Raw genomic sequence first — 24496 nt, 5'->3', positions numbered from 1 at the left:
TATCCAGAGAATTGCATAATATGAAATAGACATGCAAGGTGAAAAATTTTGAGGAGGAAACTTGTCAGCTTTTGCATTTCATATGTAGTGGCATTATTACTTAAAGAATCTTTAAGACAGGAGGAAAAGTGACCTTTTTAACTAAATACACTTTTTTTTCCTCCTGCCTGGAAGGAATAGGTTCCTAAAGACATTCACTTCTCAGTGGCAAAAACAATGAAGTCAGAAAAGTATCAGGCAATGAACGTAAAGTTGTTAAAGTAACTAAATTTCTTGGAATGAATCTGATGATACTATTAAGGAATTGTCAACGATTTTTTAAAAATTTCTTTATACCAGAAAGCAAGAGTAAGAGTTTTCTTAGTGCTCAGATATTTGTTTTGAGCCTTGAACTAAATAATTCTGCTATTTTTCAGTTGTACTACTTGTTCTGGAAGGTCCAGATAGAATTTCATTGCGCAAAAGTGTAGTCCTTGCCTTCAAAACACTTAAAATGTCACTGAAAATACAACAATGTACAAAAAGCCTGTACAGATTAGAAACCAAGGCACAGGGGCATTGTCTGACATTACTTAAAATGTTTGAGTAAGATCCTGGAGCTGAAGAACACCTATTCGTTCACACATTTAGCTGCAAGACCAATCTTCCTGGCATTATTAACATCCTTGAAACATGGAGGCAAACACATAACTCAACTTATCAATGTCTTAAAAGATTTATTCTTTAAAAGTAGAGCACATGTTCTGTTACGCAAACTATAACCAATAACAATACTAATTTTTTTAAGAATGCATTAAATGATATCAAAGAATCAGACATAAATTTTTAATGCTATTTTAGGTGCAATAAACATTGAGAATTATGTTTTGACATTAACACATAGCTGAATGTGTCAAGCTGGTTTGGAGCTTCACAACTCACACAGGAGCTTTACGAAACACTGTTTTTCTGTGACAACATGGTTTCATAGCAGAAATAAGGAAAGCTGAGAAAAGTAAGGATTTTTTTTTGTCTCAAGAGAAATTACAATATTCCAACATCTGTTTTCAAATTAAGTTAAACAGTCAAAGTGCTGAACTTCTCAAAGTGACAACTTAGGAAAAAAAAATAAATCCAGGAATGTGTGACTTTTGCTTTTTATTATTTTATCTATGTTTGTTCTGGTCAGGGTGTCCAACTTCCTTAGGCTGTAAGGGGGAAAAATACACTCCACAGTTCAGCCATGGCCAAGTTTTATCCCAGAATCAAGGAGCCTGGAAATGCTTCTGGGTGTGTCCTGTCTCACATGGCACCCTCTGACACTGAACTGTGCCTTATACAAATGATAAACCTGCCTCATCCCTGATTTGGACCTCTTGCCCAGGATTTGAGACAGAGCTATATGATTTTTGCTATCCTGCTTTCATAGAAGCTTTATGCTGATCTCTGAGCACTCTCAAAGATTTTAATGGGAGTTAACTGCCCTGTTCAGAAAAGAATGGGCAAGAAAGGAGGAAAACCATACAAAGCTTTTACAAACCCTGCTGCTACCCTGAACACACAGAGGTTAATGTCAGATGAATATAATATTATGTGCCTTAGATCAGCACCACAGTCCAAAGTAATGTTTTCATTTGGATAGAACTGGTGGAAAATTTGGATTAAACGGAAACTTCCTTTTTCATTGACAATTCATTTTGATGCAAAACGCCTGCCTAATCCTTGTAATACACTACCAGACAGTCCCGTAAGGCAAACTCTCTGCCAGGTTGCTTCTCTAATTTGCCATTGCAGCTCCAGCTTATCTGCCAGCTCTGACCTGGGGAGCCAGCTGAGGTGGGGAACAGCATGAACTGGTCAGTCACTTGTTTCACACACGCCACAGATCAATTCCTGTATGATAGTGCTTTTCCATTTACCACATATGCTGAACTGCATTTGACCTGGTGGTGAAAGGTTTCATTTACCATTACAGTCACTTCAGCTGTGCAGTCTCCAGTCTGTACACTGATTTATGGATGGATGGATTTGCATATGGCAAACATCCACACAGCTTTGTAAGTTCGCATTTATGCCAATAAATGTAAGGTCAGGGCTATGATCCTAGTATGAGTAATGTTTTTATTAGAAATAGCTCTCCTTGGGGTTTTTGCTGTTGTTGTGGGTTTTGTTTTGTACTGTTTTTTTCAATGCACGTAAGGATAACATTCCATTACAAAATTCCAGTTTAAACACTGCTGAAGAAAACAACTCTTTATTTCTTCTTATTATTCTTTCTTCCCTTCTCTTCTTTCTTGACTTTTATTTCTTTCTCTCTTTGGTCTTGCAATTGCTCTTTAGCAGGTGTACGTGGGGATCATCTTGTCCCTAGGTGCAGGACTGAGCACAAATCTTGAATTTATGGCAAAATGTCCACACTGATCTTGGAGATGGGAACATCAGAACAGAGATATCTAGCCAGACCAAAAGTCAGCCTCATGAGGAAGCCACCATAACATTGAAGACTAGCCACAGATGATTAAGGAAAGAACATGAGGACAAGAGAAAGGCTCCTGGCAGCCCTTATGAGGAGAAAATTGCGTTGGTTTTTAAGCTGAGGGGGTTAAAGTTTGATTTAGGTTTTTTGGCACCATTTTTTGGGTTTGGACTTTTCTGTTTGTTTGTTCTTTGATTTGGTTTGGTTTGAATTTTGGGGCTTTTTTGGGGGGGGGGGGGGCATGTTTTAATAGCATATGATCTTCATTTCTGGCTTAATTAACTGCCTACTGCACAAGGCTCATGGTTGGGTGGCTACAGTACCAACACTGCTAACAACCCTTATAAATACTAAAATACCCTGGTTTTCAGAAAATTTTATGGTAAGCAAGCTGTCAGTTTGCCACATTGTATCTTCAACTAACATTAATGCTGCCTTGATGAAACATCCTGACAAATATTCATTCAGTCTTTGTTTCCTGGTATGAGCAAAGATCCACCTCCCACCCACATTCTGTAACAGATTTAGGAATGCAAGACCTTTCATGCTTAAATCATTCACTATGCAACGCAAACGTTTATACCCACTGAAACACAAAACACATCATTCATTATTTTGAAACTTAATTATGAACTAGACATTTACATTGAGGAGCTAAAAATAACTTGCAGCCGGGCGTGGTGTAATTTTGCACTGTCTGTGGATCTGGGCCAAGTATGGGTGTGTAAATTGCTTCATATTTGTATACATTATGTGGGTAAATGCATGCATGCACCTAAGGATATTTCCACAGTTCAGAATTTGGTAGGTTTCTTCCCTCTGCTTGGCATCACAGAGGGACAGGCTGAGCCTAGACAGACCCAAAAAATCCCTTTGCAAGAGCAGTGAAGTGGGAGAGAGCTTCTGGTCTCAGTAGGACAAAACAGGAGAAGTTTCTTACGTTGCATTTACACTCCACGTACCCTGGCCATGTACTCCATCACCCACTGGGCTGACAGGTTTGTACAGATGCCTGGTGGTCACACGTCCTTTAGTTACCACTTGAACAGGCTCAGGGGTCCCCTACAGCACATGGCCTATTTTACATATGAATCTCTTGTATGTATGGTAATATATAATGTAATTTCTGCCTTCCAACATCATCCATGGACAGCATTAGAGAAGCTTTAGGATGCCTCTGCTCCAAGACATGATCAACTTACTCATGAGCTACTCCGTGGGTTGTGCACTGATTGCTAACATAATTTAAGTAACAGCTCCCATTAATTAAACTGATGCCCCTTACAGCCTACTGAAGAACTTCACAGCCAACTGCACCATAATCAGAAGTTGTGTAAATGTGTTTCCTATTGGATTCTATGCCACAAATGGTTTCTGCTCCTATTTTTAATAGAAAACATTGTTTTTGCTTCCTTCTTTAAATGTATACCTATCATAAAACATGAAAAATTTTATTGTCTCACCACCCTCTACTGCATTTCAGACTTTCTGCATTTCTTTAACATGTGACACAGACCACAATAAATTTTAGGGTAATAGAAGTGTCTGCACAAGTGGCTACATCTGAGTAGCTGCAATCTGAGATTCCTCTTGCTGTTTTGCAAAGAGCACTGAGAGCCCATTGACAAGATGTCTGGGGTGAGGGAGCACATGGCCCGTGCTCGCTGTCCCACTTTGTCAGACTGATGTTTGAAAAGGAGCAGGGATTCCTTGCTCAGTTGCTAGCGTTAGCAGCTATTTGGAGTGGCAGGAAAGCAGCTCTGGAGTCTCCTGCTGTGGGGAGATCTCCTGAGCTCTCTCCAACCAGCTCATGTGAGAAGCAGCCAGAGCAACTTTCACTCGAAGTGCCTGGAGCCACAGCTACAATAAATAAGTAATACTCCAGTAAAGGATAAAGGTTTCCACAATGCTGTGACCTTTTTTGATGGATGGGAAGGGGTATTGAAACAGAACTGCTGCATTGTGGAAACCATAACATTGTGGTATTACTTTATCAAAAGTTACTGTGCTTGAATCAGCAAAACTGCCTAATGTGTGCTCCATGTACAGTCACACAGATGGGCTTCTGCACAGAGGGTTTAATGGAAAGACCTGTTAACAGGGAAAATGGGACAAAGCTTGGATAAGATATGGCATTCCTTTCCTCAAAAACTCAGTTTAAAATTGCCTGACTATTCAAAAAATCAGATCAGATTTCATATTAATACTCAAATATCTACCAGACTAAGGGTCTTTCATAGTGACTTTAACTGATGTTTGGTCCCACTGGACATGAGGATACAATGAACCACAGCAAGGCAGGGAATGTTCCTCTTGTGGTAGAGCACAGCAGAAACATGGGATAAGACAGATCAAGAGGGATTACCGAATGAAAACTCTCATTTGAGTAGAACAGTTGTTGCATCATTTCTTCCCATTAAATGGGCAGAGCTCAAAAATTTCAAGTGATCCCTACAATTGCTTGGGTTTGTTGGTTGATTATTTTTTAAGTGAAGAATAACTTGCACAGCCTCTCAAAAGGACACTTCACACCACAAGTGCCAGGTACATTGAAATCAAAAGGACTACTCATGTAAGTAGGAGTTTGTAAGATCAGTCTTTTTTGTGTTGTTGTTTTTATTCTCCTGGTAAATACCAAGACAAATCACATTTCATTACAGGAATATTATGTGACAGAGTAAATCCCAGAGCCTTTGAATAACTGCCCTTTGTAAATTTAGTGAATTAAATTGCATTTAACTTTGTAGGTTTTTTTGTAACAGTGTAACCAGATCAAATTAGTGCACAAAAGTTTTGTGAGAGTATGCTGTAAATGATTACAGGGGTGACATGAATTATTTTCTGAAATATAGAGGTTGAATGAAATACATCACAGTATTTTTAGATAAGTAGATGGAGACTACAAAACAGTACCAAGGAAATCATATTGGTAAACTGCAGCAATAGTCCCAAGCTATCTCATTATTAAGGGGTAGGTACATAACCCATATCAATTTTGGAGGTGAACTTTACTTTGGAAACATTTTCTAGTCCTTGTGCCTCCCTAATCACAGGTTTTGTAGCTGTTTCAGGCATAAAGGGCTTAGTAAATCATTATCTCTCCATATATACACATGCCAATTCTATCTCAGCAGATATGAGGCACAATAAAATATGTAGAAAATTGTCTGACTCCGAGCCTATTAAGATTTTGTTTTACTCTGTGTTCCTCATTTTTCTTCTGTTTACTTTTACTTTTTTGCCTTTTTGGATACATGAAGAATTGTGTATTTTGAAGGACACATTTGGTTTTAAACTTTATCTAGATGAGCATGTATTGAAGAACAGCAGCAGAACAAAATAGTGAAACGCTGGGCAGTTTGTAAAGAAGATTAAAGTAATGATTTTTTTGGGTACCTCCTGGGTAAGGTACTGCCATAACACAGAATAATACTGAAATCCTTTACATTTCTTTCACTCCTATCACACTTACCTGCCAGATTTTCAATGAAGGTCTGTGTCTGCTTACTGCTTAGATCTTGTGCTTTTTTCCCTTTTTTTTCCTCCTTTCAGTCAGGGAGAAGGAAGAGTGGCTTTTTTAGCTTATCTTTTATGAAATATTAAAAGAAGCAGAAAATGTATGGTACTTGAAGACCTGATATTGCTTCTTAAGATTCATTTTTCCCCAAGTGGTCATTATTAGAGTAGTTCAATTTAAGGTGTGGGAGTTTCCATACCGGTGAATAGGTTAAAGTTTTATGGTGCTGCTTTTCACAGTACTTTGAAATGCAATGATCTTTGCCAGGAGCTAGCTAGAGAATTATTTACATATCCCCCTTCCTACCTCAGCTGACCATTCACATGCAAATGGGAACTTTGACAGCTCCGCCACACATTTATGAAACCAAATGATCTGTCCATTTTTCAACTCAGAATGAAAGATATGACAATGCCTTAGAATAAAGGCCTGCCAGACTCTAGATTAGTTTCTTATTTTGCAATATCAAATATAAAAAAAAAAAAAAAAAAAATCCAACTTTATTGGAATGGAAAATTTGGGGAGCATGGTGAATGCCTATTAGTCATAAAATAAGTATTGATTTCTTAGTCACCATCTGGGGGACAGTAAGCTTAAAACATATTTGAAAAGCATAACTGACTTAAGCTCTTGGTTTTTCCTCCTGTGGTCACCCAGCCTCCAAAAAATAGCTCAGCCTCTCAAAACCTGGTTTTTAGAATAGGCTCAAGTCATTGCACCATGAGCACCATGGCATCAGAGGAGGAAAATGAAAAGCACACATTTAAGCTGGCCCTGCCAGTAAAAGCCTGTGTTAGAAGAAACTTGACTGGTACTACTGAGCACAGTGTGTCCCAGAACAGTTCAGCTCTGCACTTCAGGAGGAGGTCCATGGTCTGGCTTGTACATGCTAGCAATTGCCTCTTAAACCCTGTTGTCCAAGAGATCTGACAGGGCAGTTCAGCTCAGGACAAAACTGGTTTCATGGTGATTATCAAAAATCATCGCTGTTCTACCCTCTTGCCAATTGTTACTTTTAAAGGAAAACTTGTCTTAAGACTAAAAGTTTTTTCTGATGTGTTCTCAGTATCTTATAACTAGAAACAAGTACACATTTCCTTGTCTAGAAAGCTGTATTTCACCTCTCTTCATACAATTTACATACATTGATCACTTCCATATGTCTGGCATAAGGTAAAATACTTTCTATGCATAGTAATGGGGGTGAACCTACAGTGAAACAAAATTCAGCATTTATCATATTCCTACATACTGGCAGAAAAAAAAATTTAAGAGAGTGGCAGTTATGAGAAACAACCTTAAGGGGCTGTTTATGGTCTCAGCTATGGAAATTGTATTAAAAAGCTGCAAGTTGCATTGCTCAGACATGTCCTCATTCCCTTTGGTAAAAAGTCAATTAGCAGAATCAGGGGTCTAAACATGCAGCACTGCAGTCACAATTATGATGTTGCATTTGGTTTATACCAGAATAATTCAAGACTGCTTAACATTTCTAATACAGAATAACAATACACAGGACACTTGACATTTGTCTCTCTGAAAACATATGAAAAAATCTTAACACCAGTAAACAGGACCTTTTCCATTGCTCTCAGCTGGCCTGTCTGCCAGCCTCAAGAATTGAACTTTGCTCTTCCAGCACCTGCAAAATTGTAAGAAAATTATGCAGCATGTGGTCAAGTAAGACACCATGGTTTAACATGTTAAACTGTCAACTTGTGTCTGAAGTTCAAAAGTACATTATAATCACACAAATACTTATATTATCCCTGCATTTCTTAATTAATGGCATGAGAATGGTTAGCTTGTTATGGAAAAAGAATGCTATTCAAAATAACAATTACATCATGTAAGTGGCATGAGGAAATATAAAAGCAAAGAAAAACATTCCTTGAGATAATTCACTGAAGATAATATTTAAATGCTGCATTTAAGGTATGTGGAATACATGAAACACCAATTTTATTTTCATAGGCCAGGCTGACAAAGGGAACAGGTGCTTTCTTACTTGCTTTAGGAATGAGGATGTGAATCTTTCTGAGATGCAAAATTCTACTTATGAATTTATTATAGCAGTTTATCCTCATTATTAGGTCTGAACTAGGACTGTCAAGCAACAGTTTTCCAGTGAGTGAGTCACAAATGATAGGCAATTATAGCTGACTCAACTGATTACTGAATACTTCCCAAGTGTCTAGGAAAGGTTGGCATCATCCTAGAAAAGGTTGGGGGACATTTGGGGTATGGAAAGTTAGAAAAAAGGATGTGTGCCCAAAGAAAGAGAAGGATTTTGTCCAGAATCTCTTGGGAATGAAACACAAACACTTGAAGGAGCCAGGGAGTGTTTAGCACCAGTGGCTTGGTAAGGTATGTTCAGACAAGTAGAAAGGAAGAAATTGCCCCAAGAGAGATTTTAGATTTGTCTGATGACCACAAGAAAAACAAAACAAAACAAACAACACTTTTTATTCCCTCTTAGTTCTAAAATATGGCTTTCAGCCACAATAAAAAAAATCCTAGATTAAACTCAGAGAAATTGGCCAGAATCTCACAAGCACTCACACACCATTGGTAGACAATGCTGCAAAGACTAAGCACAAAGACTCTTCTCTGAGCCATCTGTAATCACCTTGACTGGGTGTTTAGTTTGAAATAGAGGTGGATATTCCAAAAAACATTTTGGAGGACTCCTGTCTAAAACTGTCTGGAATATCCAAATGGAATTAAATTAGATATGCTTCCTGGATAATAGGGATGTGTTTCATGTCACAGGCATACACAGTTGTGAATATTACTATTATGATCACTTTAAAGTCCCTGTAAGGCCTTTCTGTGTTGATCAAAAATAAGTTCTGACTGAACTTTGAATACACACATTAATGGGATTATTCTGAGAGTAGGATACAGCTCTGAATAAGCATGGCAAGTCTCTGACCTCCAGCAATTCCTCATGAAATCACTTAATACCACTTTACAGGTGAAGAAGCTGACACAGAAGAGCCAAGGAATTAATAGGATTTCACATTTATGGTACTTTCTTTGATTCTCTTTACAGTACAGAGTTCCTTTGTATCATCAGCTGTGGTGCTGGGTTTCTGTTAATGTCTAACATTTGTAGGTGATGTAGGTGAGATTAACAAAACTTTCCTGATTTATGACTATTGTCCAGTAAAGAACTGAGTCACAACGCAGCTTTAAAGAATGATGAAACACACAAAACTGTAAAAGGATGCAAAAAAACCCAAAGTGGAATATCCATTAGTTTCCCATTAAAGATGAGGAAAAAAAATCTGAACAATTAGAATTAGAAGTTAATGTAATTTTTGATCTCAACACTACAGGTTGTAGAGAAAAGCAAAATTTTCAACATATAATATTGTAGTTAATACTTCATAAAACTCTTTTAAAATGAGCTATGAAAAGTTTCCTTCAATTTTAACAAATTCCTGAATATTTCACTTGAGATGTTGCAGGTCAGTAATAACAGCTAGAGAACAAACAATTAGGGATACACATTTGGAACAAAAATATAGACTGAGGTTTGCCATATTGATAACCCAACAGCCAACATCAGTTTACCAACTGATAACCCAACCCTGGAATACTGCTTTGCTAATGTTAGCGACCTTGCAGAGAAGTGCCAACTAGAGCTCTTTGAAAATGTTGTAACATTCAGTTGTGCACCTTCCTGTCCAGCTGAATATACACTTGGTCTTGTTGGGTGGACTCTAGGCACTTCTTGGAAGAGCAGTAATTCAGAATGAAGTTATTTCCTAACTATGCAATTTGCAGGTGCCTCAGGAATACGTTTATGATGTTGTCTACAAGGCCATCAGAGCAAGAAGTTTTGACAGAGTCATTCACCTACTGTAGTAGAAGTGAATATAGGGGAAAAATGTAATCTTGAAGATAAAGTTGTTTTTCCCAGATCCCCAGACATCACTTCTGCTGTCCCTCCTATCACTGGAGAGGAACTGGATTTATCACATGGGCTTAGCAGGGTGGAGATCTTGGGAAGGACCTGGTATGGTGGAGAGGAGACAAAGTTGGTCTACAGGTACTACAACACTAATCATTACTAATGACCTTTGCCGTGCTTTGAGAAAAAGAACTTCCTTAGGAGTCAGAACCATTTCAGACTACACATTCATGCAAAAGCAATGAAGTTGCACTAGGAAATCCATGAAAAAAGTCAATGTAATGTTAACACCCTGAAATCACCACTTCATCTTAAGGGACCTCATTCTGTGCCTTGGCCACACGTGGGATCTGTGTCTAGCACAGAAGAGTTATTGCGATTCCAGCGTCAGTTGGAGATGAAAGCTGTACCCTGCACTCTCTGCAGCTCTTTTGGATGCTTGTGAGCTGTAATTATCATGTGATTCCTCCAGAAAAGGCCACCAACCCATGCCCCTTGAAAGGCAGCTCTAAATCCTTTAAATTATCTCACAGGGCTTTTTTGTGTCCTTTTCTCATACAAGGCTGGAATTTCAAAAGGATCCAAGAGGGGCTGTCAGAACCAACATGAGCTTTGCTTCATTAGAGTGAGGAGTAAAGGAGAGCTTTCTTTTTCCTCCTTCCACAAGTTAGATGAAAGCAAATAACTACTTCATTCCTCAGATTGTTCCCTGCAAGATCCATCTTTGCATGAAAATATTTATAAGAGATGAGAATTTTATTTGACTGCTCGCTTCTAAAGTTTCTGCAACATCCAGCTGGAGAGATAAGCAGGCAGCCCTATAAATGTCAAACAACTTTAAAACATTAGAAGAATGGCAAAAACTTCTGACTTTACTGTGTTTGGCTATCAAACAGTAAAGGATGAAAACTGGATGTGACACAAAATAGAGCTGTGCTCACACATTTTACGGATTGCTGTAGATATGTCCAGTTCAAGGGAGAATCTGTAATCCCCAAAGGGAGAAAAGAATCCCCCAGACTGTAAATCTATTTAGAATTTTTAGAAATTAATAAATTAGGTTTCATCCCACTCTCACTATTGAAATAGTTCAGCTGAAAAAGTGTGGACTCAGGGTCAAGACACTTGTCCTTTGAATTGCACATAAATGCACAGATTTTTATTTGCAAACTACACTCTATGAAATTGAATCTTGAATATGTTTTCTCTTTAAAGTGCAGGAACATTCAGAAGGTAATGGAGCTTATTGGAGGCAGGGGACAGCTTATTGAAAGCTCTAAATGATTAAGCCATTAAATTAGTAAAGCTCTGTAGCCCCAGACAGTCACTTCCAGCATGTGTCACCGGATTTAGGATGAGCTTATTAAGGAGGAGAGACATGGGAAATGTGAGAAGTAAATCAGGTAATTGTTTTAAGAATCTGAAAAAAATAGCAATATTATTTATTTCTTTCTATACTGCAAGTTTGGTGCAGTTTGGACAGAGTCACAGGTGACTTCAAGATGACAGATACTCAGGTTGTATGTATGTTTAATCAGCTCAATTTTTACACTGCTTTAAATACTCATTTAGGCAAAAACAGTTTCTTAAATTAGGAAGACTTGGATCAGAATACAGCCTAAATTCTTCCATAGCAGTTAATTAGCACCTTCTTATGATACATTCCCAGAGAGAAAGAAACTAAATAAATGAACAAGAAGCTTAATTCCTGTTACAGTCAATGAGAAGTGATGAGCACCCTTAAAGTCTCGTTCAGTCTGCCTAACCCACGATTAGCTCTCTGGAGTTACCTCTCCTTCCCCTGACAGTGAAAAGAGCCTGAAGTGGCTGACTCTGTCAGTCACAAAGAAAGAGAAAGACACCACAGAGAACCTCCTGTGGTGCAAGAGAAAGGTTACAAGACTCTTAAGATTTCTGATGCTCTCAACAGCTGCGGCCATCCTTTTCTCTCGTATATTCAGACACTATCCCACCTAGAAAAAATAGGAAAAGTCAAGTAAAAGTACTATCCCCACAGTTATTCTCACTATCCACAGCTGTTACTGGAAGAGAGCAGCTAACCTGTATGAAGGCTGTATGTGGGAGGACTGTGAACTTGCAGACATTTCAGAAGGGAGCTTTAATCCTGCAAGGGAAGGAATTCGCTGAATCACCCACCAGCACAACAGCAGCAACAATTTTTACATGTAACCTTAGATAACAAGAGCACCATAACAGGTTACAGTACCTCCTTTTAAAAGTTTGACATAGAGCTCCCAGGGTCCACCCCACACATTTGCTTAAAAATAAGTGTGTGGGAGCCTGAAAACAATTTTACCCTTTTTAGCTTTCAAACAACTGGAAAATGTCACAACCATTGACACCACTGAGAAGGATTTGTTTTGTCCTCAGTCACTTAGGCACTGCCTCAGGTGAAGATGTGATTTTGCTTCAGATTGAACTGGGGTCAACTCAGGCTCCAGCCGATGAAGAAAATGTTGAAAATATTGGAACAGCTCTGTATTGCAGGTGCTTCCATTGCAGTGTTCCAGGTATGCACATGAGGAAAAGTCTGTGTGCCAGAGCAAGTAAATAAAGAAGATTCTCTAGCAGCAGCTGCGGGGGCATTAAAGGCCATATGCAGAGTCAGTGATTAAGCAAACTAAAACCATATTAAAAGGATCACAGTACAGCAATGCATTAAATTAAAACAGAAAAACAAGAAAAAAGAATGAGTTAAAAATACAAATAATTTGATGGTTTCTTTTCAGGTGAGAATCCCATGGAAATGCTTTCTGTGCACACAGAGTCACATGCAGGAGGGATTACAGAAAGTAACCCTTTCACATTGTAACAATCTGCTGTGACTGGGTTTCTTGTTTTAAATACTGTTTAGCTAAATGTTATGGAATTAGCATACACCTGAACAAACCCTGAGCAAAAGATAAGTACCTCAGTCCCGATCAAAAGTTTCAAGCACAGAAGTAAATTTTAAGGCAGATTTCACTTATCAGAAGATTCACTGAGCTCAGTGTAACTATGGATATTTAAATTCCCCACTAGGTTAGAGTTTTAAAGATGCTGTTACAAATAATACAAATTAGTGCTGCACACCTTGTCTGCAGCAAAAGAGTAGAGTTTCCACGGCTGTCAATACAGCACCTTCCATGAATAATTCAGTCATTTGCAAACCATACAGTAAAAATAATTATAGAGAACTCCAGCTTCTCAGAAAAGGGAGGTTCTGTAATTCAGAAACCACTTTTTCCACTGGAATTAAATGGGAAAGTTGGAAATGCAAAATGAGAATGTTGGGCTAGGTTTTCACCCTCCTTGTTCCAATTACACTGCCTGTCTCGGGCCCTAATTAGCTAGCTGAAAATTTCCCTATATAGGCAAGATCTGAGCTTAGGCACTTCCTTCATCAGCTTCTCCCTCCTGTCAGCCTGGGAGCTGTCAGAGCCAGGCAGGACAATCCTACCATTTTCCTGAGAGCTCCCAGGTCTTGGGAAGACCCCAATCAACCAGTGATAGAAAAGACCAACATACAGATCTTCCCAGAAAGACTGGCTATTTTAGGGGGAAAAAAACCAAACACCAAAAAAAGCTAATGTGGCTGTGGATGCATCTGGGACCTTCATTGTCCTGCAGCCTCCTGCACAGACTGAACTGTGAGGTCTGACAGCGCTGGAGCCATGCAGAACTTTTGTCACAAATGGTGGAAGGTAGAGATGTAAATGTCCCTCGTTTACTTTCCTTCACAGTCGTCTTCCTAAGTCAGGGCTGTTCTCCCCCTTTCAGGCATGTCAGAGAGGCTCTGCCCACAGACAGTACTCTTACAAGATAATTTAAGCAAAGGTTTTTAAGCAGATACCTTGAAATCTGAGACAAGCTCCAATATTGGTCCCAGCTCAAGAGAAACAGGCTCCCTTGCCAATATTTCTCTCCCCATTTCCTTCTCCCACTTTGTCCTGCTTTCCCAATATTTTCAGAGGTATTGAATTGTGAGTTATAAAGTTTGAAGGAAAGGAAAAACCACAATCAAACCCACCAGCAGGTCATCAACTACAACCAGACTGGGTGAACAAACTACAAGTCAGGTATCATATTTACATGAGTGTACATGCAGGTAATTCAGTGTGGTGCCATTCCTCCCTCATCACCCCATGGGGGACAGATTGAAACAGACAGCAGTTTTGCCATTGCTTTCACTAGGGCCAGGATTTCATCTGGATAAAAATCCATGCTGTAAAATTGTAAATCAACTGCACATCAAGGATGGAGTAGTTGTCACTATCACTGCAACTTTAAACAAGACACTTACTTTTAATATGGCTTGAATTGAAGCCAGGGAGTAATAGAGCTAAATCTGTGTGCAATGCTTTTCCACTTACTTTTTCTCAAGTAATATGTATCCAATTGAGCAACAATAACAAAGGAGAACCACACATGTACTCTTGCAAAACATACTTACAGCACTTAGTAATTTTCAATAGACAAATAAGACGTGACAGATGGATTTGAGAAAGTTGGGTTGACAAGATTTATTCATGTGGAGGCAAAAATCAGCGTTGCTTTATGAAAAAAATCTGCAAATCAAGGAATTGTTAATAGAAACTTTCATTGGGCTTATTTGTTTATATTTAAAGGATACTTTAGCTGTTTCCATCTCTGTTTGTGCTGTTACCTTCCCATACAGAGGACAGCAAAAGAAAATACAAAACAATAAACGACACAAGAAATCCATCTGGAGTTAAGGCTATATTTATTGTTTTAAACTTTGCACACTCAATTTGATCACCATCTTTCTGAGAACTCTGTGCTCAATAGGAGTTTCCTGAACAGAATCTGTGACCTGGTGACACAATATAGAGACTTACAACCAACATCATAACTGAAGTCAATGGGATTAGAAAAAACACAACCAAAAAAGAAAAGAAAGGCAAGAACAAAGGCCTCTACACTCTTTAAGGGAAGATTCTTTTACTTTTGATATATCAACAATGACATTTCTTGTTACTCTACAATAAGGACTCAAAGTTTTTGAAGGACACAAAAAAAGGAGTGCAGTGGTCGAAGGGGTCAACTGAGCTTTCAGTTTTATGGCTGGTTTTACCACACTCAGGCTATGATCCAGCACTTACTGACTTCAATGAACTTTGGATCAGGCTTTTAACCACATTAATTCATTTTGACAGAAATACGGAGATGAGTATCACCTGAGCAAAACCTTTCCAGTTCATGTACAAAGATGAAAATTGTTGGAAACTTTATAAAGTACAGAGCAAAACCCAGAAGCTACTGAACAGGAGCTTCACCACAGATTTCAGATGGACAAGGATTTCTCCTCAAATTTCCTTTCTTTAATATGCCAGCAGAATCAAGGTGATGTTAACCAAACAACCAGAACTCTGTTTCATAATAAACAGAAAGAACCTTTTCAGATCACAGATGTGGCCTTAACACATGCATTTATACACTTTCTCTGCCATTTCCTATCCATACTATGCCCAGTAGGATACTTCTAATCTTCTGCAAGATTGAACAGCAAGAAGTTAAGAGGAAGTAAGAACAGGAGTTCACCAAAACTTCTGTCCAGAAACTGGGGAAATGGCAGGGCTAATACTAGGCCTTTGAAAGCAAGTGACCATAGGAAATCAAGGTTGGCAGGGATTTAACCCTTCATGACTCATTTTGCTAACTTTTAAAGCAAATGCCTGAGCTTTTTAACCATGTTTGACATCTAATTAGTTGAGACAAACAAGAAGTTAAAATACATCCTTGATTTTCTTTTGAAATAAAGCACCGACAATTAGCTCCAAGGTATTTGTTGAGACAAACAGCAAGCACACGTCTTAAAAGAAAGCACAATGACCGTCACAGAAAAGTGAAGTCACCTGGGTCATTCTTTTCACCCTGTAGGTTTGAGGTTTTTTTTTTCAATATTGTAAGTTGATTTCACTCAACCACATCTCTTCATGGAGATGAGGAATTGGTAAGTAGCTGAGTAGCTTCTTCCTCTACTTGCAAGCAGTTTTAATAGAGATGAATCACTTGGTATCACGTAGTCACATGGCGGTGAAGTATATCCAGAGAGATAAGTATTAGCATGTGAGGTATTCTGTCAGTGCCTAAAAGATGTATTTTCAATACCCACAGCATTTAAGGATGTTCCTACGCAAGGTGTTAACATTGATCTGTGCACTGAGTACTGTGCTGGAAGCAAAATTTGTCTGGAAAAGCATCAGCTGACAAGGCTTAGTCTTCCCTGACTAATAATGATATCCCCATACCTGGGGATCAGTGCAGCAGCACTCTCCTACTGACCTGGCCAAGCATTTACACCAGTACTGAACATTCAGCACGTGAGCAGTCTGATCTGATTTTTAGAGTTACACATGCTTGAAGTCAAATACGTGAATCAAAGGCTACAGTGCGAATTCCTGTAAGTCTTCAGACTTCAACTTGCTTTGGATTAAGTACACATTTACTGTCTTCACCAGATAGGAAACAGGGTTGCTCACATTTGAACTCATTTTCTTTGCACAGTGATCCACCAAGTATAAAACAGTTTTCATGTTCAGCTCAGTTTCCTGTTTTGCTCATATAGAACTGACCATATAGCAAAATTTGATATCTGATATTTTAAAAATTGAAAATGAGACTCTTTATCCCAGCAAGAGCAGAACTGGAAAACAACCAATCAGCAGAGAAGCAAAATATTTTTTAAAGTGTCCACAGACACAGACCAGCGGGATGGGGGAAAAAAAAAAGAGAGAAAAGAGACCAAAAAAAAAAAACCAAAAAAACCCCACCACCATCAATCACATAGTCACATTTGGCAACTCTTGGAAATTAGTTTCTGTGCATTTAGCCAATATGAGCAGGGGTAGCAGACTTGAGCCACAGATAAACTTTAAAAGGGTGAAAAAAATAAACAATATTTAATTAGCCATTAAACCCCTTTACAGGATACTTTTATAGCATTCATGTTTCTATATACTAATCTGAGTTTCAGTATGATGTTAGAAGTTTGGAAGCAATTAAGAGCTTTTTAATGAGTTTTTTGACATGACATGTAGTTACTGTAGAAGCTTTCTTTAGACTCTAGTACTCAAAATAATCATTTTCGTGTTAAATACATTTTTTCTCATTAACAGATTCTGAACCCCATAAACTGTTCTTTTCATTCATATATTTTCAAGTTTAAATACACACAAATATGCACATATGTGTTCTTTTAGAAAAGCCAGCACATGCATTTATTTCATACAGAGCATCCAAGTTTTGCAGGTGCTTAATTCTTTATTTCATCTGGAGTGTGAAAATGACGCCTGCCCTGTATCAGAGAGGACTTTACCCCCTCTCATTTGCAGCATGAGAAAGATGGAAAAAAAGGAAAACGTATTTCTACTGGCAAGAGATGTACTGACACTATGCTGTAAACTGAGATTGACATCTATGACCAGGCATGCACACACATGTTCTCTTTTCCCCTCTGTAGAAGCATTGTGTTATTTTTCCTCTCTCCTTTCAGAACCCTAGCTGCAGCTCCTTCTCTCAGCCATCAATAATCTGAGAATTATGAGGAGGCAGCTCTTCAGAGAGATGTGCATGTACCTAGGTGTACAGCTCTCCGTTGTAGAAAAAATACTCTACAGCTCTTACATTTTAAACTTCTTTTCCAGTTGTACATTCTCCAGATTTGATGAATTCTTCTGAAAATGTACTTTGAGTGGAACTATGCTGATAAAGAGAAGAGCCTGTCTACTTCACTGTTCTCCTTTAATACTGGCACTATTATACAAAAGTTAATTACTGACAACTGCAGTGTGAGTGGCATTACACAATTTCAAACATACACGTAATCTCACAGCTCTCTTTCTTCAGTTACACCTTCCCTGTGATCTCTAATGACACACATCAGACTACACCGAAAACAACCCTGGTTCAAATAAATTGCACTGCATTAAACATCCATAGGCAGCATATTCTGGTGCCTAGCAGTCCTCTCCTCCTTTTCTGGACTGATCTGCTCCTTTCAGTTTATAGTTTCTTGGCAAACCCACCATCGACTGCTTATGTTAGGCATCTGATTGTCAGATTTGTACGAACTGAATATTCATGACTTGAAAATTAACCACTTCGTGCCTAAAATATAAAATAAATTTAAAATACATATAAATCTTTATCCATTCCACGATGTTTAAAGCAGATCTGGCATTGTGGCTGCGCTGCATGCCCAGCACGGGGGAGGTGAGATGGGTGGCCAAACGAGACTCATCGTTTTGAAGAGTAAAGTCCGGTGAAATAGCACAAGACTGAGAAATGCTCTAACAGGGATCAGCACGATCCGGAGTCCTCCTCTGCAATCGCAACTAACTCTTCTTTGTCTGGGTTTAAACTGCCTGGTACTGACCAGGAGGGCTTTTTTATAAGTGAATGTTTTCAGAAATTTCTCCTAATGCCAATTTCCCCTTGGGAAGACAAGGAAAAGCAGCGAGGAAGGTGAGGAGAGAGAGAGCGACGGGGCAAGGAGAAAAGAGGTTCGGAGGAAAACCGAGAATAAGAGAGAACAACAGACTTACCTTTATACGACAATTTGAGCCTTGGCACATTATTCTTCACATGCTGGCAGTTGACTCTTCCTGCTAGTAATACTCCCAAGGAAAGCAAGGCAATCCCCCTGAGCCAGCCCATGCTGCAGCAGCCACTGTAGGGTCCCCGCCAGCCGCAGCCGTGGCGCTCCCCGTCCTGCCGGGCGCCGCCGGGGAACTTCAGGCAACCTGGGGAGCGGAGGTAACAGGTGATGGGGGTGGGCTCCGCTCCGCGCCCGCCGCGCCCCGCCGCCGCCGCCGCCGCCGCTGCCGCCCCGGCCCCCCGCTCGCCGCCGCCGGGGCAACTTGGAGCCCCTCTCACGCACACGCCGCGGGCCGGAAAGGGAGGCAGCCCCCGGGCGGGAGCGGCGTGCGGCGGGGGGGCGGCATGGTGCGGGCGGCGGCGGCGGCGCGGGCCGGGGGCAGGGGCCGGGCCGGGCCGGGCCGGGCCGCGGGCGGGGCGGGCCCGCTCGCTCCGCTCCGCTCCGCTCCCCGCGCGGCGGGCGGGTCCGGGCGGCGGGGGCGGCCCCGGCTCCCCGCGCTCCGCCGGGCGCGGGGCACGGCGGCGCTGCCCGCGCTCCCGGAGCGCCTGACAATGGGAGCGACCCCCCCTCCTTCCCCGGCTGTCACAGCACATGCAAGGAGCTAAAAAAAAAAAAAAAAAAAAAGAGGAGAAGAAGAAGAAACACATCGCGGCAGAGATGAGAGAACAGAAACCTCCGCTCCGCCGCGCGCTTGGGAAGGCACGGAGCTAGACATTTCACCAGCTGTTTCATGTCATTGTCCAGGTTGTTGGGTTTGGTTTTGCTTGGTTTGGGTTTGTTGGGGATTGTTTGGTTGGTTGTTCGGGGGTGGGTTTTTTTGGTTTTTAAAAATCGTTTAACAGTTCTAATCAAAAGATGCACGTCCCACTTTAAAAACAACAACAGCACAACACAACCCACGATGTTGCCACCCACTTAAATAACAGCTCCTGCCCATAGTGTAATCCTCTCGGTTTGCTCCCAGTTAAAAACAAGTAACAAAGTCTCCCATCAGCATAACTTTACCACTGAAGCTTTTAAAGCCTTGTTAGGGAAGGTTGCTCTAACCCTCCCTCCTTCTCCACCTCCAGCACTACTCCAATTCAGGAAAAGAAATTCCTAGTAAAGCCCACTTCAACAATCAGTTCAAGACATGGACAGGTCTATAGGGGCTCATAAATTACACAGGAGTATTCTCTGAAGTGTTCTTGTAAGTTGAAAATGTTCCAAACCTTCCAATTCCTAGGACTGTGTGATTATTGTAATATATGTTTGTTCAATGAAACTAAATAAAGAATTTTTGTTGTTGTTGTTTGTTTGTTTAGACAAAAGGACACACAAAATCCCCAGAGGTCTTTAGGGAAGCGTAAATACAAACATACAAGCAAACTCAAGCTCTCCCCTCCCACATAGCTGAACAAACCCCTTCTAGTGAGTGATGGTTTATTAAAATCTCCATGCTGTGCTGAATATCAATGCAATGTGTATTTTGGAATGTGATGTCTCGCAGAGATATGTACCCCCTGTTACACTCCTAATGCAGTATTGGCAGAAACACTGGCAGTCGACCTTTGTAAAACATTGGCATCATCAAAGAAGTGTGATGACCCCTCTGTATTTCATTCTGTGGTTTTCCAGAGCATGAAAGTGCTTTATGGTGACAGTCTTTGGCATTTCAGCGAGAGTCTCTTCCTTCTTTTTACCACTATTTGCTGTGGCTTAAAAAAAGTTATCTAGTCCCACTGATGGTGACCAAACTACACACTGAATTACACAAACACAACATCTCTCTTCTGTGTTCAGACCTAGCTGCTAAACCAGCATTAAGGAAATAGTTTTCAATTTAGAAGTGAAGTTCATAGTTGAAAAAGCGGGTGTCAGTATGGTTCTAATTAAAATGTAAAGACTCGTGCAGAACAAGGCTTGGTACTATTGTAAAACAAGGGCTAAAATTCTGTCATTGCTGCTTTCATTGCTTGATATTCACACACCAGTGGAAAAGAAGGGGCTTTTTCCCTCTCCTTTTTAACAAATTCTTCTGCTTCCTGAGCTTAATTCATTAATCCTGTGGCATTGTATCTTCCAGATTCAGCAATTCTATTGATCAGCAGCATTGTTAAGAAAAGAAAATAAAAAAATAATGTTGATTTTGGTCATTCCCACACTTGTTATCCTGAGCATTTTCATGCTCCAGGCAGTGGATTAGAGCTCCAAAATGACAAGAGACGCCTGTCTGTTTTCCATGGATTACTTGCTACAGACATTCACTCTGCAAAGGAATTCATGTCACTTTGAGATTATTTGGAGAATTGGCCTAATGAATTATCCTTTTGTATTGAGCAAACAATTAGAAACAAAACACAAAAGATGCACCATATTCAGGACTTTATAAAGCACATCATTTTACAATGATGTTGTTACACTCAATTTACTTCTAGTTGCATAAAGAGGTACAGCTACTTCTCTTTTTTTTTTCTTGTAAGGAGAAGATAGCGCAAAGCTAAAAATCTATCTTTCTCATGTAGAATGAAAGTGTAACACTCCAGATTTTACATCAATCAAATAAACAAAGCACACCCCCAGTCAATATATACGTACTTTCCCCAGAAAACATGTGGATTAGATACATTAAATACTAAGTTATCCAAAATTGCATCCGAGAAATATAACACAGCTTTATTTAAGGAGAGATGAGAGAGAATTTTTGCATCCTTCATGTGAGAGACCACTCACTTTTTGCCTTCCTCTCTGGGATATGACAGTCCAAAGACATAGAGAGGGGTAAAACCTGATCCTTCTGCTATTTAGCTCTAAGGAGTGCTAATCAGCTAGTCAGGAGAGCATATGCTACACCCCCTTATAAGGAGAGGGGCAATGGCAGCACTTCAGTGGTGCTTGAGGAGGCTTTCTATCTCAAAGGCACCCAATTGCCATATGGTGCTTCTGCCAAGGCAAAACTGGGCTCTGCTTGGAAGGAATGATTTGGCCAACAGTCTTACAGCCAGTGCCAGAAACGTCAGCTCTGGGAATTTAGGGTGGGCAACAACTCACTCTCAAATAACAATCTATTCACCTTTTTTCTTTGGTCTTTTTAAAGCTAGTAAATGTAGAGAGAGGCAAAAAAGCAAAATCCAAACTTTCTCAGTTCATCTGATAATACCCTTATCCCCTGAAGAAATGAGGACCACAGTTATTAGCTTAATGAATTTTTTCATTATTGGGAAGCAAGTTCAAAAGGAGTAACAGTTCTTCTTCATCTTTTCCCATATTTGTTGCAGATTTTATTTTCTGTAATGGTATTTATAAGACATTCTATACAGTGTTTTATGTTTCAAACCCCGGCTAGGCCCTCGTGGGCTCTGTTTAACATTTCTGCTCTTGTGCTGTGTTGCATTATGATTTGGAGGTATTTTATGCCACCTTCCAATATGTGCAGCAACTTCCCATTGGTAGAGCTCACAAAAAGTTATATTTGGATGGTTCTGGGCTTTCGCTGTTGACCATCCATGCAGAATTACTCTAACAGTCACTTACAAGTTGGCATCATTTGGTGCTTCTCATTACTCAGAAATAGTATTCCTTGACTCATGATTACTTCAAAACTTGCTGCTTGCTGAGATTTTTATGCTTAGAAGCTCTTGAAAGCTTAACTGCTTTAAGAAAGTCGTTAGTGTGCTTTAGAAATATACTTCTGTTTTCAGGATTGTTTCCTGTGTTTTGAATGAGTCATTACTTGTTTATATGGATGTGATCAGGTTCTTCTCAAAACTACGCAGGAATTACCAGAATCCGGTTTTGACACTTGGTACTAATCCAGTAATCTTTCAGACAAAGATTTCTTGGGCTGAGTGTGCAATTTCTGGCTAAAATCAGGGAAAAAAACCCAAAACTTTTCATTCTGCATCTGATTGCTAAAAGACCTCCTTAGAGAGCACACTCTGGCTGGAAATGGGAAATCTCAGATACACTCCCTGCTATTTTTGTCTATAGCAGGTGAATTGCTTGATAAGCAGAATGTTTACAGTTCTGCAAAGAGTCCCTTTGAAATTCTCCAGTTGTATATATAATGATACTCTGAAAATGCTTTCAAATACTGAATTATTATTGGTCCAAAAGGAGGCCTAGTCTACAAAACAATTTTAAGTGCATTTTTCGTGTAGTGTGTGAGAGACCCAGAATGCAGTGTCACAACCTAATGACTTCAGAACCAAAATCTCCTGTACAAATATCCAGACATCATCTACTGCATTTTACCCTCATGTCACAAGCTGCCACTCTCTCATGTGGGATGCTTCAAACTTATTGTGGGAACATAAAAGAAACATGGTGAACAAGAATGCCTAAAAGTAATCCTTTTTGGGCATATGAAAGGGGTTGTTTTTCACACAGTTGCAATGCATGCACCTGCTAATGGAGTAAAAAAGAATCATCAGGTGGTGCTAGAGAAAAGCAACAATGCAGAGGAACTTTGGATGTTGGCCTCTCTCCTGAAGGAAACATGTCATGAAGCTCTACCTCTGAAGTTCAAGTCCTTTGCCTATGTAAGACGGGAATTTAAACCTGGGATCTATTTGACATAAAGCATTTTGCTTTACAAAAAAGCTGACACAGTGGTTCTCTTTTTCTCATGGAAGAAAAAAAACCAAAAAGGCAGAAACCTAAAAAAGGCCTATACAGGGAAGAAAAATGCTTCTAATAGCCAGACCTGCTGAACTGGGTATCAGCTATTATTTTTACAGTGTTGATGATTATCATATTAGCTCGAGCAGTTATAAGTATCTTTTTCCACCTGTTTTTTAGGGGATTTAAAATTCTGTTCAGTGGCACTTTTTGAGTTCTGAAGCAACCAGAGAGCGAAGTTATCTAAAAATGCATCAGCCAAAAGAGATGTGCAGGCCTAGAGTTTAAAATTTTGTCAAACTGGAGTTGCCAAAATCACAGGCTTGCATTTAGATCTGGAAATAGTCTTGCTTTTAGAAGTCTAGACATGTCTTTTCCCAGCTCTCCCTTGGGCTACGTTGCATTTGGTAGCCTTATTCAAATCTCCTCAATCTATATAAATCCATAACATTTGTTATTATTGAATGTGATTGGGTTGCTAACCACACCAGTCAGTGTCTGCATTCTCTCAACAACACTGTATCTTACCATCTTGTCGCAATCAACTTTTCCTTCATTTCTCAGGGCTAATGAGACTGTACTCTGTGTGATGCTAGTACTTTTGGCAGCATAATGGGATCTGTATCAGTATGATGTGTTTTATTCACAATGCATTCAGGTCTATTAAACACCTCATTAAATTCTTCAAAAATTTTCTTTGCATCCTGTTCTGTAGACAGGTTACATGCCTGTCTGAACAGCAACATTTTCAGATTGCTCTTCAAACTTAAATAAATCTTTTCTATTCCCTTGGCCTCTGCTGCCTGATGTTCATCTCAGACACAGATGTACAGCACCTGTGATATCCAGAGACATGGTAAGAAACCCTCCTTAACAGCTCAGTGCCAGGCATGTGACTTTAATAAGAGTTACAAAAAGTTTATTTCCCCCAATTCCTGGTATGGGTCAGTAGCTTCTGTTTCCAATGGATTAACTCCATGGTACTCATGCAAATTGAACAAAGCTTCCAAGCCTTTTAACTTCCAAGCACAGAGACTTCTGTCCCTCTAATTGCTTATGTTTATTGGCTGTTGGGCCTTTGCTGAGGAAATACTGGATATATGTTTTTTACAGGAGATGGGGGAAATGCAAAGAAATATTTGATGTTCTAATTCTTCAGAAAAAAAGCCAATTCAAGAAAAATCAAGGGGAAGGGGAAAGGGAAAACCAAAGAAATAACAACTTGTTGGGGGAAGTCTAATCAAACCAGAAGATCTCCTTCCAAATGACCAGCTGCAGAATCACTTGCTCCTCTATCCCAACAGATAAAATGGTTGGTGGATCACTGAAAAGGTAGATTATAAACCAGTTCTGTCCTTTTCTCCACTACTCTCCACTGTAGAGACA

General features: G+C 39.7%; 1 protein-coding gene across 2 annotated transcripts in view; it reads right to left on the bottom strand.

The window, feature by feature from the left end:
* The window catches only part of SEMA3A (semaphorin 3A), a 243371-nt gene that overhangs the window by 148450 nt on the left and 70425 nt on the right, over window positions 1-24496 (bottom strand). The window contains exon 3 of one of the 2 annotated variants that reach the window (XM_033058546.2): window positions 18459-18656. In XM_033058546.2, coding sequence (XP_032914437.1) covers window positions 18459-18570 — 112 coding nt within the window. In that variant the 5' untranslated portion in view covers window positions 18571-18656. Of the gene's footprint in view, window positions 1-18458; window positions 18701-24496 lie in introns of those variants that run through there. The other variant, XM_033058547.2, reaches the window with a different exon arrangement.

This window comes from Catharus ustulatus, chromosome 4 (assembly GCF_009819885.2).
Source record: "Catharus ustulatus isolate bCatUst1 chromosome 4, bCatUst1.pri.v2, whole genome shotgun sequence".
Classification (NCBI taxonomy): domain Eukaryota; kingdom Metazoa; phylum Chordata; class Aves; order Passeriformes; family Turdidae; genus Catharus; species Catharus ustulatus.
Note: the sequence above shows the minus strand (reverse complement) of the source record. Positions and strands in the feature narration are given on the sequence as shown.